General features: G+C 41.5%; 1 protein-coding gene and 1 long non-coding RNA gene across 5 annotated transcripts in view; one reads left to right on the top strand and one right to left on the bottom strand.

Annotated features, from left to right (window-relative positions):
• Positions 1–16,865, bottom strand: part of APBB2 (amyloid beta precursor protein binding family B member 2) — a 172,828-nt gene that overhangs the window by 94,859 nt on the left and 61,104 nt on the right. For 2 of the 4 annotated variants that reach the window (XM_080589360.1, XM_080589359.1), the window contains exons 4-5: positions 10,262–10,371; positions 1,416–1,484 (exon numbers count right to left, since the gene is read on the bottom strand). In XM_080589360.1, the coding sequence (XP_080445486.1) occupies positions 1,416–1,434 (19 nt within the window). In that variant the 5' untranslated portion in view covers positions 1,435–1,484; positions 10,262–10,371. The remainder of the gene's footprint in view (positions 1–1,415; positions 1,485–10,261; positions 10,372–16,865) is intronic. The other 2 variants (XM_080589357.1, XM_080589358.1) reach the window with 1 other exon arrangement.
• On the top strand, positions 1,492–5,325 carry LOC308194030. The gene is made up of 2 exons (XR_013950185.1): positions 1,492–3,358; positions 3,464–5,325. It is a non-coding gene; the product is annotated as an uncharacterized lncRNA (long non-coding RNA).

Below are 16,865 nucleotides of genomic sequence, written 5' to 3'. Positions count from 1 at the left end.
TCCTTTATGCACCACGAAGCTCAAAACACATCTTTATTCCCAATGGAAGCCCATCCCAACTTTCTATTTAAAAACTTCAAGGGAACGCAATTTATTCCTGCTTCTACATGAGGTGAAACAAACAACAGAAACAAAAAGCAGCTCCCAGCTAGGGCTTTCTACAAAATTGCTGCATAGTGTCTGTGCTGAATCAGAGTATCCCCACCTGAGATCTGCTATCTGCACCTTCATTGCCTTTGCTCAGAGGTTGGAGAGGAGCAGAGCTCAGCCCTAGACTTCCACGCTTGCCAGAGCACCTGTGCTTCCTTGTAAACAGGCTTTGCCTCTCTACTTACTTCCGAAACGTGTATTACTATTTCCAATTTTTTTTGGTGGCTGATGGTCGTTTCTTCCTATGGAGAGCTCTGCTTTATGTCTTGATCAAAACCAAACATCTGAAAGTGTCAGTACATGCCTTAAGCAGAGTAAGAGCCTCCTATCAGTCCTGTAACATTGGCTGTTTGGTGGGCCCTAAGGCATCTGGGTGTGGAAACTGACTTCTCAGGAGAAGCCTGCCAGGCTAGTGGCTGCTTGCGATTTGTCCAGAGATGGTCATTACAGCTGTAAAAAGCGCTCCATTTTACAGATGTACAAACTGCACCCTGGTGACCCGAGCAGCAACAACTATCATCACTTTCTTTAAGCTAAAAAGCCAACAAAAATGGACAAGCGGACCAAGAATTACTGAGTTGATGCATACCGTAGCTAGAGCAGATCAACAGCACTAACTTACGATACCCCGGTTTTACTCGTTTAGAAGAAAAATATTGGACCCTGGCCAAGAACTGAGAATAACAAGGATATTAGCAAAATTTAGGTGCTTTAAGACAGCACTGAAGTAGGTAGAGGATCGGTCGTAGCAATTCGTTAATGATTCTAGTTTGCTTAGTATTAAAAAGAAATCAGTCTCAGCTGCATACGTCTGATATATACAAGCATAGCTATAGATATAGATTAATACACTTTCACCAGCATAATGTGCTGAACAGGAAAAAGCCCCAATTTTCTAAGCATCATAATAATATAAATAACACTATTACTTGAATGGCTTTTATTGATGTTTCTCAATCATGTCATAAACCCTGCAGAGCTGGAAGGAGGAGAGAGAAAATGTCATTACAAACAGAAACAACATTAGTGCGTGACTGATTTACCTTTAACTGAAATAAGAGTTTTTTGCATTATATAATCTATAGGAATAGTTTTTTTAAAAGCTGAACAGAATTTATTCAAAAAGGCACTGTTAAAAAGAAACGAAAGTCCTTGCTCTTTTTCATTTTTAAGTGCAGAATGAAAGCGAAAAATGGGCCTGGGAAGAAGAAGAAAAGGAAAGTTTCATATATTTGCATAGCAGAATCTTTTAAAGGGCATCTGACCTTGAAGTACTTCTGACATGGCTCACGGGGCGTCAGCAATGCATCAGGAAATAGATTATAATTTGAAATCTGAAAAGAGGGATCATGTAAGAATTAAAACCAAAGGAAAACACAAAATAAGTATTTAAGTATTCTAAACAAACCCTGATAATATAACAGTGATGATCTACTGAGCTTTCAAAGCTATTAGATAATCAAAGTATGGGAGACACTGGTCTACAACTACCAAGAGCAAGTAATTAAAACTAACACAGACATCATTTTTCTTAATGCATGTTTTATTAAGAGCAGAAAACATCATCAGATTAGCAATTTTTTTTTTTTTGCCAATTACTCTACCATAATTTACTGAGGAAACTACACCAGCATTGGTTTAAAAAAAACAAACAAACAAAACAAACCAACAGCAGAACAGCAGTAAGGCATATTCACATGAACAATTTGCAGAATGAGATCCAGCATATGAAACCAGTAAGTATAGCCCGCAGGGCAGATCCAACTGGAGGGAATCACAAAAAAACTAGACAGCTGCCTCCTGTACAGGTCCCTTTCATGGCCATCTTTTTGGAGGTAAGCCACTTCTGCTGTAGTCTCTGGTTTGGATGCAAGTGATGCATACGCTGGAAGCCAAGGCATTTCTGTGCACCTATGAGTACTGCTGCTGTTGTGTCGAGGGAATGTAGGAAAAAAATAATACAAACCTCTCCATAAAGTAATTTCCCTTCTGCAAGGCTGTCTGCTGACGACAACATGTGTAATGATAAAATCAAGCTGTGGGGCTACACCCACAGGTCCTGCAGACTTCACCTCATTAAAGCCTAAGCAGGTGGAGAAAATGGTTCCAGCTTGGCACTAGCTAATCCCCCAGCTTCAAAGGGTAAATGGCAATGTTAAAGCATTAATTCATAATTAAGTATCCTAGCACAGTCTTCTCACATCTCCATTTTTCTTCAATTAGAACCAGCTAAATGGTAATAAACAGACTTCAGCTGAAAACCTCCTAATGAAGTCTAGACTTACATTAACGCAGTTGAAATCAGGACGGAGACTAAAAGATCTCAAATCAAGTGCTCCTTTTAGCCCATGTACCTACACAAATTCCAGGGGATATTAAACGCTTTCAGAAGGGAAAAAGGAGGGGGAAAAAGGCTTGGATGAAGTGCTGTGGTAAATGACAGCAACCAAGGGTGTTCCTACAGCCAGTGGCTTTCTTCCCGCGGCTCCCTCCAGCAGTGACATCTCTGCTGGACCAAGCCTGGAAGCTGGAGGGAGAAAGCTCAGCAAAGCCAGCAAAGCAAGCTAAGCCCTGCACTCTGAAAGGGCGCAGAGCAGTTTTGGGGACACAAGAGCGGGAAAGGAGCAGGGTTGCAAGCAGCTTGCACGTGTGCCCTCACACTCATCTGCAGACTCCTCCACGTGAATCTCTGAGCTGCTGAGGATGAGAGGGGTCTCTCGAGACCGCTTAGTCAAGCTCAAGCAGGGCATCACCACCGCCTCCTCCACCCACCGTGGCTCTGCCCTCACACCACAACAAAATCACCTCCCCGACCTGCTTGCTAATAATGCAGCTTCTCCCATTTCCAGCCGCTTCTGCCCACGTAGCCCCACTGCAACCACCATCCAGCGACCCGCTTCCCCTCCTGGCTCCCGTTTCCCCAAGCGGCCGCCTGCCAGCCTCTGCTGCCACAAAATTACATTTCTCCCTTTAGAGCTGACCACGCTGCCAACTGACTGCAACAGCCCAGCAGCAGGGTTGTGTTCTCCTGATTATGAATGGAAATCCATAATGTCGATCTGCCTTTCAATAAGGCTTTTATGGAAAAGACAACTTAAGGTCCTGCAAGGAGTTCTGGCGCTTCAGTGGAGCTTACTCTCTCTTGTGCCATTTTTTCCTTCCTTCTTCCCATCCTTCCAGTCCAATTCCTCACCGAGCAAGAAGCAAGGTAGAAAATACCTCACAAAACAAATTCTAGCAGCTACAAAGGAAAAAAAAACAAAAACAAGAAATGTGCTAAATGTAATGCTTCTTTCCTTATAATTTCATTAAGCTTGACGCACGTAAATGAGCAGTACAGATTTGACGAAGCCAAACGCCGTGCTGCAGACTACCCCAGGTCATCTCACGCTGCTTGGAGCGTTCTTCAGCCAAGCGACCCCACGGGGGAACAAAGAGCTGCACTGCCTTTTACAGAAGGCGTAACCATGACACGCCATCGGGATTAAGCCAGCATTTACTGAGGGGAAAAACAAGGTACCAAGTCTTCTCCAAATTCGATTTTCTCCCTTAATCAGATTTTCACCCCTATGCAGAATGGAAAAGTCTGGCATGCAAAACCAGGCTTGTCACAGCAAGGAGACGGAGCGTGTTTTATCTTTTGGCTACTGGAAAGCAAAGATATTAAGACCTTCTGCCATGTGATCCATGAATTTTCAGACATTTATTAACTAAACTTCAGCCTTTTTTTTTTTTATCCTATAGTGTAAATAAAACTCCTGAGCCTTAGTGTCTTTTATTTATTTTATTATTACAGGTATTAACCACTCAATCTCTGCAAATAAAGATCATACCTCAGACTAGCTGTTAATTACAAACAACCCTACTTTATATGTATGCTTTACTCTAAGGAGCAAGCATTCACTTCATTCTCTCTTACAGAGACTGAGACAAGCTCAGAAATAGTAACTAAAGTTTCTGCAGTAGAGAACAACAAAGTAAGAAGGACTTGGTCTTCTAAATCCTGCAACTTCAGTCTCAAGTGCCTCCCCAAAACACTTACTAATTCTGAAGGTAAATAATACGTAATCAGACCTGATCAGAATTACGAAAACCAAAGCAACCAAAATGCTATGCAGGACAGGCAGTCTATCCGGGTGCTTAATAAAACAACAGAAGGGAATCAGTGGTCACGGATCTGGCACATAAAATGACTTAGACTGATTCAGGCTGAATGCAGACCAGGGAATTTTGAGGCTCCACATAAATTTAACTTAGATCATTTGATAACCCCTAAACCAGGAAGCAGATCTATTAAAGAGATGATTTATTCCTGACCAGGGTTAAAGAAGCTGGCCAGATCCACCGCAACACCGGCGTCCCACCTGTTCGTGATGGCACCAACTCAGCAGCACCAGCCTCTTGGGTCAGGAGGCACAGGCAACAGAAGTAGAGAAAAGATTTAGCACAGGTGACAGCATTATTAACAGAAGGAGAAAAAAAAAAGAAAATGTTAACTGACCCCCTGTCAGATGTGATGGATGAGCTCAGTTCCAGCACAGCATCTGTGCTGAACAAGAAATAAAAAAAATTATGATTATCATTACCCACCTCTCACACATGTTGACTGCGAGCCTGCTGTTTGCAGTTTGCAAACGCTTTACTATTCCCACAAAGCCTACAAAACATACTGCATATGCCTGAGCACAAACAGCTTCTCCAGGAACAACTAACTGTATATACACAAACGCAGACTGTTCAGGTTCGCTTTTTAAAAGAATATATTTTAGCAATTAAGTTCCTGGTGGCCTGGAATCAGGATTTCACCTGCAACAAACTTCAGTTGCCCTCTGAATTACATATAATAAATTTATGGTTAGTTATACATTAAGCTCTTATAAGGTTATCCAGAAATGTTTTTACCCTCAAATTACCCAGACTGGCAGTAATAGTTCTGAGCCAGCAATTACCTCATAGCTGATAACTCAAAATACATTTGAAAGAGCATGGCACACCTGCACTGTTTTCTTGTTACTATAAGATTGTGCTTAACGTCAAGTTGGGCTCTAGAAATATAAATCTGAAAACTAAATAAATGGGACAACCTTTCAGAAAACTCTCCATAACTCTATATGAAAAAAAGAAATGTGTATATATTTTTAGACTCTATATAAAGAATCAACCCCCTATTTTCATTCATTCATGGTGTTTGCAAATCATTTCAAATTGCAAACAGTAAATTGAGACAAGCGAGCAAAAAAAAAATACAAGTCTTAGAACAGATAATTAAATTGATTGCCAGGTTTTATAAAAATGAGATGATCAGAGCTATCAAGGAGAGGGAACTACAGATTTTGCACACTGACAAAATTCATTCTGTTCCAGAAAAAGAGGCCATTTTTCCATTAGAAACATTCTGTATCTAACCTAAGCAAGGTGATTATATGTACACACACCTGCTAAAACTGTCTTAAAGTTGGACCCATACATCCTACCCACATATCCCTTGTTCCCAGTAATGGAGTAAGATGTATTTCAGAGCAGAGGATGCATCAAACCAGAAATCATGTCCACATTTTTAGTTTGTGATTTGTCCTTCCATTAAAAGCCAAACTAAAATAAGGTTCATTACGCAAGGAACAATTTCAGCCAAACTCAAAATTTGCCAGTATTTTGCTACGTATTGTCTTCAACCAAACCTTAATGGGACAAACAGGAAATACTTCACCACACGGAAACAGTTTATATACCAATTGCTGCAGTACTGCTTAAGCTGACAGACAGCTGCGAGATGATTAAGAGGGCCATACCCCATAGTAACTCCCCTAAGTGTTATTATGGTACTAGAATATAGAGATAACTTTAATTTTGGCCTACTGAAGCAAGTAAAGTTCCTTGAGAATGCTGCTGTACTACAACGAGAAACTTTTACCCACAGAACTCTTATATAAAACAAAAGGGCATGCTTATAAATAAGATCAATGCTTTATTGCATGCCTATTTTCTTTATGGTCCCCATAAACCAAACAGATCAATCCATGATAAAGCGGAAGGAGAACATAATAAAAAAAGCAATGGCACTTACTGACATTTATATTCCTCTAAAGTGTGGCTAAAAGTGTGTTCAGTTTCAACAAACTTGGCTGTGAAAGTCTTCAAACAAGTGGAAAAGAACAAGCTGCTAGCATTACTGGCCTGGATTTCAGCAGGGAGCCTTAGGGTCTCGATGTGCTAGCTATAATACTCTCTGCTCCTTCCTCTTGTGCTGTCACCACCTACAACTCACAGCCCTTCACGAGGTGCCTTTACACTGAGGGAATCAAAGTTCCCGGGAAAGGAGACGAGCACACAACACACAGCCCCATAAGGTGGTGGTCATCCATGGAAGTCCAGCAGAGCTACTGGGAAACCTTCAGCTTCAGGGAACTCTTCTCCAGTTTTACTGTTGAGAAGAAGTGGACCTGTCAGGGATCTGGCGTATTGCAGTGACCTGCAAGTATTTAACTGTGTTAAGAAATAAAGAGAAGTGACAATATGCACCCATGGTTCGTAAAGGAAGGTTTTTCTCCACAGGCTCCAAGTCAGCTGGCAAAGGAGGTCAGTGCTACAGACATAACTTCTTATCTGTGGGATCCAGCACCTATCCTGGGGCTCTGCCAGGATTTCCCAAGGGACCTTGATGAAGCTGTCACGCAAGACTCCACAGAGCTTCCTAAGAAAGGTAGGAACCTAAACGAGAGAGGCTTTAAGGGGGAGAGCAACGTATGTGCCATTGGGTACCTTTGTAAGTTGTACTCCTTGAATTGTAGTCCTGCCTTTTCCTCATCTAAGATACAATGATTTTATGCAGCTTGTCAGCAACTTTATGAGAACTGCACCTCCTGAGCATGACCCGAGCAGTGCCGATACCTGAGTCTCACACTAAGATCTCTTTACACGGAGGTCTGGAAAGGCCGGAAGATACAGGACAGGAAACTGCAGATCAAATCAAAGAGCTCCTCAGAGTGACTTACGTGAGGCAGACGTGGTGCTGTCTTCTGCAGAAGGAAAGGACGAAGACGGAGCCGCAGGCGCAAGCAGGTCCCTTCCAGCAAGTGCCGACATGGGACCGTGCCTCCACCCTGGCATACTCCAAAGGTCAGCGAGTACCGAAACTACCTCCCAGAAATTCCTGCATTTCCTTGCTTCTCAAGTCTTCTGAAAAAATGAGGGCTTGCTTTTGTTTTTATAGCTATCTCAGAAAATACAACTGCTGTGCATTTAATTCTAATTTGAACCCTGCCCAAGCCTTTGAGGGCATGCAAGGCAAAATGGCACTGAAATCAATTCCAATTTCTCAGAAATTCTTTGCTTCAGCTTTAGTATTGTACAAACCACTACGAGTAACTAATACAAATTAACTATTATTCCAGGGACAGAATATGCACAGGCATCACATCAGAAAACTGTATCAGACATACAGAAGCCTTTTGCTCTGGTGTGCAGAACCAAAATTTTAGCCAGTGTGAAAAAAAATTTGAGGCTACCTAAACAACACAACTGTTGTGTTTGCAGGAGGGCTGCTGCAGCCTGTGCAGAAAAGTCGTTTTTACGAGCAAATATTAGAAAAGATAAAAATATGAACGAAGCTTACAAGAAATTCACGAAGGAGAAGTCTGTTTACAAAACCTAGCTTCTCAGTAGTTGGAGATTTTCCACATTGTTAAGTCTGTAATTTTCATAAGAAAAGCACAGAAAAAAAACACCACCACCAAAACAGCACACAGGGGAGGCTTCCTGTCGAGTGCAAAGTCAAGACAAGAAGTGTTAAGCAGAGACAAGGAAACACCCAAGACTGCTTTCTTCACAGTAATAATCAAGAGACATCACTTCTCTTTAACTACACATTTAAAAAGTCTAAACTAGCAGGCACCTGTTAAATTCACCACTTTCAATTTTATATTTTAAACATCTCGCTTCTTCTATACCTTCAGCATCTGTATTTCAAATATATTTCCTAGCACTGGACTTCAAATAAGCTGTTTTCTATTTAAACTGTTATGTTTCCTTGCGTATAAAACCTTCTGCTCCTTTCCTAAGACTACGCAGTACGTTTACTAAATTTACGAAATAATTCAACAAAGCAGTCAGTGTCATAAACGGCTGAAAGGTCATCTTACCACCAAAGGAGCAATACAACTGGCATGCTCCCCACGCACCTAGTTCTTCCCCTCACAGAATTTATTTACTTACAGAAAGGTGGCTATCTATATGCATACAGACAGACAAAAGAAAAGTCAGAGACAAAGGCTTAAGACTGCACCAAGTCCTTAACAGTACAACATGAAGATCAGAAAACGAGGGTAAAGCGATTCTTTCATTTGCACAACTGTGATGCCTGAAATACAGTAACTGAGATGCTGCAATTACTCATTACTTACACAAAGAAAACAAAAGCAAAATGATGTATTTTGCCAGTACTTTCACTAGGATCTAATCTGCTATCAGAGATGTATTTCCCAAAGACTGGGCAATTTCAATGCCATTACTGTCACATGTCCAAAGCCCTTATTACGCTAGGCACCAGGAAGTCGCACAAATCATACAGCAGCAAAACCAAAAAAAGAATGCAAATTTCCTGGCTTAGAGACCATGACAGGTTAAAGGAAGGGAAAACTTGGATAAACTAAAGAATAAAGCAACCACGAAGTAGATGTTTTGATATCGCTGTTCTCAGACAGGAGCTCTCGCAGTTGTTCCTGACGCAAATCTCTGACTTGGCAGATGACAGAATAGAACAGTTCAGTTGGAAGGGACTTTCAAGGATCATCCAGTCCAACCGCCTGACTGCTTTAGGGCTAAAAGTTAAAACATATTATTGATGGCTTTGTCCAAGTGCCTCTTGCACACTGATAGGCACGGGACATCAACCACTTTGCTAGGAAGCCTGTCCAGTGTTTGACCGCCCGTGAGGAACCCCAGAGGAGAACCCCATTCTCCCCAGGCCAACAATTCCAGTTCTTCACTGTCTGCAGCTATTAAACTAGACAACAGGGAAAACATCCTAGGCTCTTCTGGCAATAACTGAATGCCCATTACTTGTTCTGTCTAGGTAGAAATGGGAAACACTCAACTACCTACCATTACAAAGGATCATTTCAAAGCTCTGAGCTTCAAGCCTGCGCTGGGGCATGGATATCATGTCTTGCAGGATACATGGAGAGGCCAGGCTTGAAGGCCAGTTCCTAGATATAACATCAAGTGACTCAAACAGATCAGTGCCATCCTGCACAACTGCCAGAGACGTGTCAGAGCTGTAACAGCCACTTCTTCCCCCAGTTCTAGCACTGACAATATCCCAACGTTAATAACCAAGACAAACTCTTTGAAAAAGTACCATCTAAAATGTCAAAAGAACCATTTTAACATATTCCTTCATGACACCTATGACTAGTCTGCAGCAGAGAGTAAACATGTTTTCCAGAATTTAGCTTTGGGGTTAAGAAAAACTCCACAAAGTCAAGTTCTGCATACTGGACCTCACCATCAGTTTCACCTTCTTGATGGCTAAGGACCCCCTAGGAAGCCCCACTTTTACAGCAGGCAGCCTTCAGTACAAGATAATGTACTATCATCCAGGAGGATACAATTCAGAGAAAATACAATGTGAATAATGTACAAACACATAAATAGTCAAAACTGGGGCTGTTAGTTGCAGTTATAAGCAATTAAAGCAATAGTGCACTGTGACGCTTTAGGATAGGCTTAAGCTGTTTGTTAACTTGAAGGTATGCGGTACTAAAAACTTGGGATGGGAGTGAGAAGGAACAGCAGCTAAACTTTTGAACCCTGTAATAAATGAAGTTGGAGACCCTGAACACAAAACACAGCACACGGCAGTAGGCTTGGTCAAGTCAAACTGTAAGGGGTTTTTTTTTGTTTTATTATTCTTTTTTCCAAAGTTCTCAAAAATGCCTTTGCAGTTTGAACATAAATCAATATACTTACCATTTGGGTAAACACACAGCAGAGCTGCGTGTATCAATTAGAGTGTGTCAGCATCCTTTTACAAATACTGTTTCAAAAAATTATAAACTTAGCGGTCTTCAAAATTAATAAAGTGACAAATAAATTAGACCAAGTGCATACGTACGTGAGCTGCTTGGCCGATAGTGAGCCCCCGGGTACCGCCTGCCCATAGTGCCAGTCAGCACATTACCGCACGCCGTCAGCCGCTCTCCCAGTACGGATCGAAATGCTTAGCTGGGGGAGGAGAAAAAAACAAGTGAAGATTTAGTACAACAGCTGTATCTTTTTCATTAAAATGCTAATGACCCCTACAAATTTCAGGATAACTACGTTTATAAATTATTCATGGTCATGTTGTCAGAGTAGATGAACTGCTGTGCTATACATGCAGCATAAATTTATTATTAGTGCTTGGCCTCCATTAATAAGCTTACATAAATTTTAAGGCACACAGAAGTCTCAGGTCATACAGCAGTTTAATTTGGCCCGCAATACCAACAGAAAAACAAACACTGAAAGAGTATGCTTTTAGCTTTAAATACAGGCAGCCAGCAGGTCAGACTAAACAACATCTTAATTTTTGTGAAGCAATCAGTAAGCAACAAGTTTGTGAACAGATCACTATGGAAGCAAAGCTTATCCATGCAACATAAAGGTAATTGCTTTGAATCCATCTCTAAAACCATTACTGGCTTTACATGAATGCAGTCTTATACTAGTGCATCAGTTTTCTTAAAGTATCAAAATCCCCAAGTGACCAAGAATTGTACAACACATATTAGGGTCAGCCTGGAATAACAAATCACAAATTCAAAATCTTAACTGAAATGCTACCAAACCTGTCAAATATCAAGTGTAAAATCTTCTAGCCTAAAAACAAGAAGTTCCATTGTTTCCATCTTTAGTGCAAGGTTTAGTACAAAATCTGAAAGTTCATTTTCAGCTTTACCCTTTTCTCAGACTACCCGAATAACCTTCACGTTCCCAGATGTCTCCCAATACCCACTACAAGTCAACCACATGATTTATAAAGATACTTTTATTTTTATTTCATTCTCCCCCTTCCAGCTGTTGCTCTACATCAGCTTCAGTCAACCCAAATCCAGCCCGCTGTGTTTCCCCGCTTCTTCCTCCTGCTGCCATTGGCATCCCTGCACTTCTCTGGTGAGCCGGTCCGGGAGCCATCAGAGCTGGAAACCCCACGCAAAGATGCATTTCAGCCAGATCAGGTCCTGGACTGGCTCAGTGGGGTTGCAGTAGCATTGGTGCTCAGTGAGGGCAAGTGGAGCAAATGGGGTCGGGGCAGCCCTGTGCTGAAAGCGACTTCAAATGCAGCAGCAGAACATCATTACAGCCCCTGGGGATTAGCTCTGAAATAGACACCTGCAAGGCTGTGTATTTGACAGCGCAAAAAAACAGGTAAAGACCTCCACTGTTTGCCAAATCAATATTGAAAAAGTGTGTCCTGTTTAACTTTCCTTCTTGGAGAAAGTTTGGTGAATCAGTGAGCCCGTACACTCTTATATCTGAAAAGGGGAATTCTGGTTGTTAAGATGAAAAGTGGGCAGTAAACAATAAAATGAAGGCGTACACTTTTTTAATACGGTAACTCTCACTGAATTATAGCCAACGTCTACATTTGAGACACTGCATTCCTTCCCTCCTTAGCAGGGCAGCATTGGAGGGGGCTGTCTGCATCATATCATAAAATAAACAAAAATTCCCAATCCCCATAACTATGCTCTTAAACAGCTGAATTACACTAGAATAAGGTTTTCCTAAAGAAGTATGGCCACAACGCCAACAAATCACTCCTAGAAGAGGCCAGGTAGGGACACAGCTGTACAACTGTCTTAAAATACGACATTTTAACAATCCCCAAATCTCTAAAAAAGACGACACGAAGATACATTCTCAGTAAAGCAGAGGTTTCATCAGTTTTTGTATAAAATGAGAATGGCAGAAATTTACAACCTGGATGAAAGCCCACCTGTCAGAAGTCATTTGGGAAACCAGTGCCACACAGTCAGAGTAACTCAGCTGCCCTGGAAAACAACAGGGATACTGGACTGTACATGCCAGCAGGAACACGCCAAAATTAAGATAAATGAAGAAGCAGCTTGGCTTTTTGTTCTTTTTCACGAATTGTTTTTGAATTGTGAGCAGAATAAACATGCCTTTCACAGTAGGATATACGCAGATATGTTTATTCAATGTACACAAACCAGATATCCACAACTGCACACAAAGCTGAGGTAAGCCTAAGCGTACCTAATGCATCAGGTCAGGTCTTCAAAATATTAGTTTTTAATCTGCTTTTTTTTTGTTTTCTAACAGCTGTTTATTTTGTTTTATTCTACTGCAAAAACACATTAAAAATCGTCCTTTATAGTAACTTTTACATCATTGTAGTTAAATGAAAAACTATATATATATATATACACACACACACACGCACATATAGTCTAATGATTTTTCTCCAAGAAGTGTTTTGATTCGACTCTGCCTGAAGAATTATTTTTGTCTTTTCTTGGTGATCTTCCACGATTTCTCTCCGAGGTGAAGGCACGGAGAAGCCCCGCGCTGCGCGCGCTTGCGGGCAGCCATCACACAAAGCCTGAGCAGCACCATTTCATCCCCGCCACCTGAAACCAGCGCCCACCTCACCTGACGCCCTCGCATTTCTAATAGCTGCAGTGACAGACCTTAGAGCCACTCATCACCATGCGTAAACGGGGGCATAAATCACCTTGCAAAGAAGTCTGCTCTGACTTTCTGCTGAGGCTGTCACCTTCCTAAATCATCTTCTTTACAGGGCTTGTCGCAGCTCTTCTACGTTTCTTAGTGTTTATAACTGCTGCACTATAGTTTCATTTTACTTGTATGAATCTGACACTACTGAAAAAATAAATACAATTCTGTGCTTTTTTTTAATGTGTTTTAAATGTGTATCAAAGAGTTATGTTCAAACACTGGGTGGATAGGATCGAGTTTGCTTCACTTAATTCTGTAGCACAAAACTCATAATCCAACCTCCATACATTTAAAAGACATTAAACCTTTTTTACACTTCAATTTGTTCACGTATGCTGCTGCTTATGAGTATTAAATGGCCAGTTGATTCTTTAACCTTCCCAGGATCCCCTCCATCAATATTTGCTATAAATTACAACTGCATTCAAACAATCTACAAGGTTCTGGTGGCCAGTGCGTATGTACAATAGGTTGCCAGCAGATGCCCAAGAGAAAGGATATGAAGAAAGACAAAAGACTGCAAATTACCTACGGAAGTCACCCAAGCGTGACTGACGCCATCATTCAGCAGCCACGAAGAACAGCTACGCACAGCAGGGAAAGGAAAACGGCATTACATGAAGTTTCTCAAGGGACACCTACTCAAAAAACAAAATCACATTCCAGTGCTCTCTGGGTGATATTCTGACAAAATGCACCATCCTTCCTTCAAAGTGTGGCTTTGAATACCAGGAAATAATTCTGCCAGGGAATGTGTAAGGGGAATGCCTTCCATAAAGATAATAATAATGATAATAAAACACATAGCTTTCCCAGCCAGCTGCTTTTCAATCTGCCAGCACGCAAGGCTCAGAGGGCAGTGACCACGGCGTGTGTGCATGCAGACCTCATTGCATGGAGAAATCATCATCAGCTACCACAGATCTTCCAGCAAAGACTAAAACGAGAGGGTTACAATATTTAGGGTTACAATGGCAACTTCTGAATCTCATTTGCACCAAGATCAGAGAAAAGCGTTTTTTAAAGCTGACTGGCAGTAATTCTGCGTGAGAAGGTGTTTGTTTCTTCTGAAGCTGCAGGTGCCACTGTGCCTTTGTTTTCCATGGGAAGCTTTTCAAGCACAACCGGGACTTCTGTTACAGCATTTCAGCACTACTCTCCACCTTCTTCCTGTATATTGTAGGAACAAACACAATGTTGCTGCCGTCCTTCTAAGAACGTATGCAAAACTTGGAAGCGGAGAGAAAAATAGTACTAGAAACATCAGAAAATGTCTTAATTTCTATGCTTGCCAGCTCTCAATTAACTAATGGGATGAGCTACAATTTCTTTCTCCAAAACGACGCATCTGCTAAACCCAAAATGTTCATTAACTGCTCAAATGGGAAAACAAAGCCCAAATCACCACATTTTTCATTTTGCTGGTATCCTCCATTAAGTACTGAAACATAAGAAAGAGCATGACTGCGTTTTATTCTCAAGACAACCTCCCAGTTCATTCATCCACCTTACCCATTCGCAGCCATGTTCTCTAAGTGGCTCTCCCTGCCTTTCACCCTTCCAAGGGCAGCGGGGAGCAAGCAGATCCCACCTGCTGCCAGGAGAGCCGGACTTCAAGCCAGGGCCGTTTCCAACCCCCACGGTTACTAGAAGGCCCTCAAAAGACAAGCTGAACATAAGATGAAGCTGAACTCAGCCGGTTTCCAGAGTGCGAGGACAGAAAAGCAGCAATATAAACAAAACCAAAAAATGGTTTCTTTAAACAGCTCCTTCTGGAGTTGTCCCATTACCAGCCACCACAGATACCTTCTGCAACTTCCCTTATCGCTGTCCCGAGCAGCCTCCACTCTTTCTACCTTTGAAATGAAACACCAAAATAAAGTCACAAGAATTCTGTTCAAATCTTATTACTCGATCCCCCTGTCACCAGACTTTCAACTCCTATTGCTATTTAAGTTGGCGCATTACATCCCCGGTCTGCAATGCACCAGAGCCCCGGCACTGGCTGGTGCTGCTGCTGCTTGGGGACCTGGCAGTAGCAAATGCAGTAACAAATTCAGTGAAGGTTGTGTTTTGAAACCTCAAGGCAGGGATCCTTTTCAAAAAAGTTGAGCCCTACCGCATATTTATCTATACAGATCATGTTCATCACATATATATCCATACAGATACACACACACACACAACAGGCTAAAATACAATTTATAATTCACAGCAGAAGACTGATGTTGAAACAAAAGTATTTTGACAAAGTATTATTTTACTTGTGGCAATGGAAGGCTGTAAGACATTAGCACAGGCTTTCTTCATGCTCGATTTTGATCTCACACATACAAACTTCAGCAGCCCAGACAAGCCCAGGCAGCTTCTGGCAGCGTATTTTTCTAAGATCATTAAAAAAAAAAAAGAAAAAGACTTAGGGAATGGACAATTATCAAAGATATCAAAGAACTCTGATGCATGGAGGGAAGAACAAAATGTTTACCTCAGAGGAGGTAACGAGACTGAACACAAGGAAAGATCCTAACAAATGGTTCAGTAGAGGCAAACTATGAACTTCTGGCCACAATCAGAGGGGAAAGGAAATACAGGTTATAGGAAAGGGTTGAAAGTACTGGATGACAAAAGAAAATTGCAATTCATATTGTCATTAATGACTTTGTCATAAAAGGTGTTAGTGAAATCTGCTGGTGGCACAAATATGGAAGCTCTTCTGCAAGGAGAGTGATGCAATCACCAAAAGGAAAGCTGAAGCCTGGGAAAGGAACATAATAGGAAAGTAATAAAGTGAATTAACACAGAGCACAAGGTCATTCATTCGGGGAATTGCTAAGAAATTCTGCTATCAGTGCTGGGCCGTGATGCAAGCCTTTGGAAATGATGGAAGAAAGAGACCCAGGTACATCAGCAGGGCACTGACCTACGCTGTTCCCAGTGCGATGCATTCGCAGGGAAGGAAAACGTACTGTCAGGTTCCAGCCCCCTGCAGAGCATTTGTACAAGGTAATGCCCAGACCTCATCCCAGCAGCGCAGCAGCATCTGGTCCCTCACACACCGGAGTGATTAATGGAAAACACGGGAAATTGGACGATAATCAAGGTAACAGATTTTTGTCTTGTACGGGGATATTAGGAGTTTGGCTTACAGCAAAATGACGGCTGAGAGAAGCAACAAAAAAACTGTAATGTTGGCACAAGAAGAAAGCGCACCTAAAGCAGTCATTACTAAATTTAGGCTGGAAATTAGAACATAGCTAACATCAGAGAGATGTGGTCCAAGAACAGCCTTCTGAAGGGTGTAATAATTAGCTAACACCAAGCTAATGGAGCTTCATTGTCAAAGCCACAAACTGGATAACATGATGGGGTTAAGCATTTGAAAGGGAGATGCTTCCCAGTGGTTTAGTCCTCTTAGGTGACTTTTTTTTTTTTAACCCATTGTCCACAACTTGTCTGTGGAATTCACCAAGAGGTGAACAAGCATCTGAACCACAATCTCAGGACTAGAATTCAGCAGGGTTATAGAACTGCAAGACTACTGAATAGCAAGCGTATCTGGAACACAAAGTTAAAAAAAGATAACTAAGATTTGGGGTATCAAGTTTCAAAGCATAAAACGACTTTCATCTAGTAGAAATCTGGATGAAACTTTGTAAACAGGTTACCCAATCTGCCTTCTGCACCATTTCTGACTTCTTACTGCTCTGAAGCAGCTGAAACCAGCAACGACTGAAAGCAGATGAACCATTTCTGAGGCACGATTCAGGATATTATTTACACTTTTTTTTTTTTAAAGCCCTTTGTCTAGGTGCCATGAACAAGCGAGTATCTGAAAGTCTCAATATGCCATAAACTAAACAATAGCCACAACTCCAACTTCATAAACAGTACCTTTTTTTTTTCCTGGACTGAAAATGAAAGAAAGGAACAGAATCTTATATGTAGGAGTAGGCAACCAGTTTACGTTTTGGAAA

The sequence above is a fragment of the Anser brachyrhynchus genome (assembly GCF_964034855.1).
Source record: "Anser brachyrhynchus genome assembly, chromosome: 4".
Classification (NCBI taxonomy): domain Eukaryota; kingdom Metazoa; phylum Chordata; class Aves; order Anseriformes; family Anatidae; genus Anser; species Anser brachyrhynchus.
The sequence above is the reverse complement of the archived record's forward strand: the minus strand, read 5'-3'. Positions and strand labels throughout refer to the sequence as shown.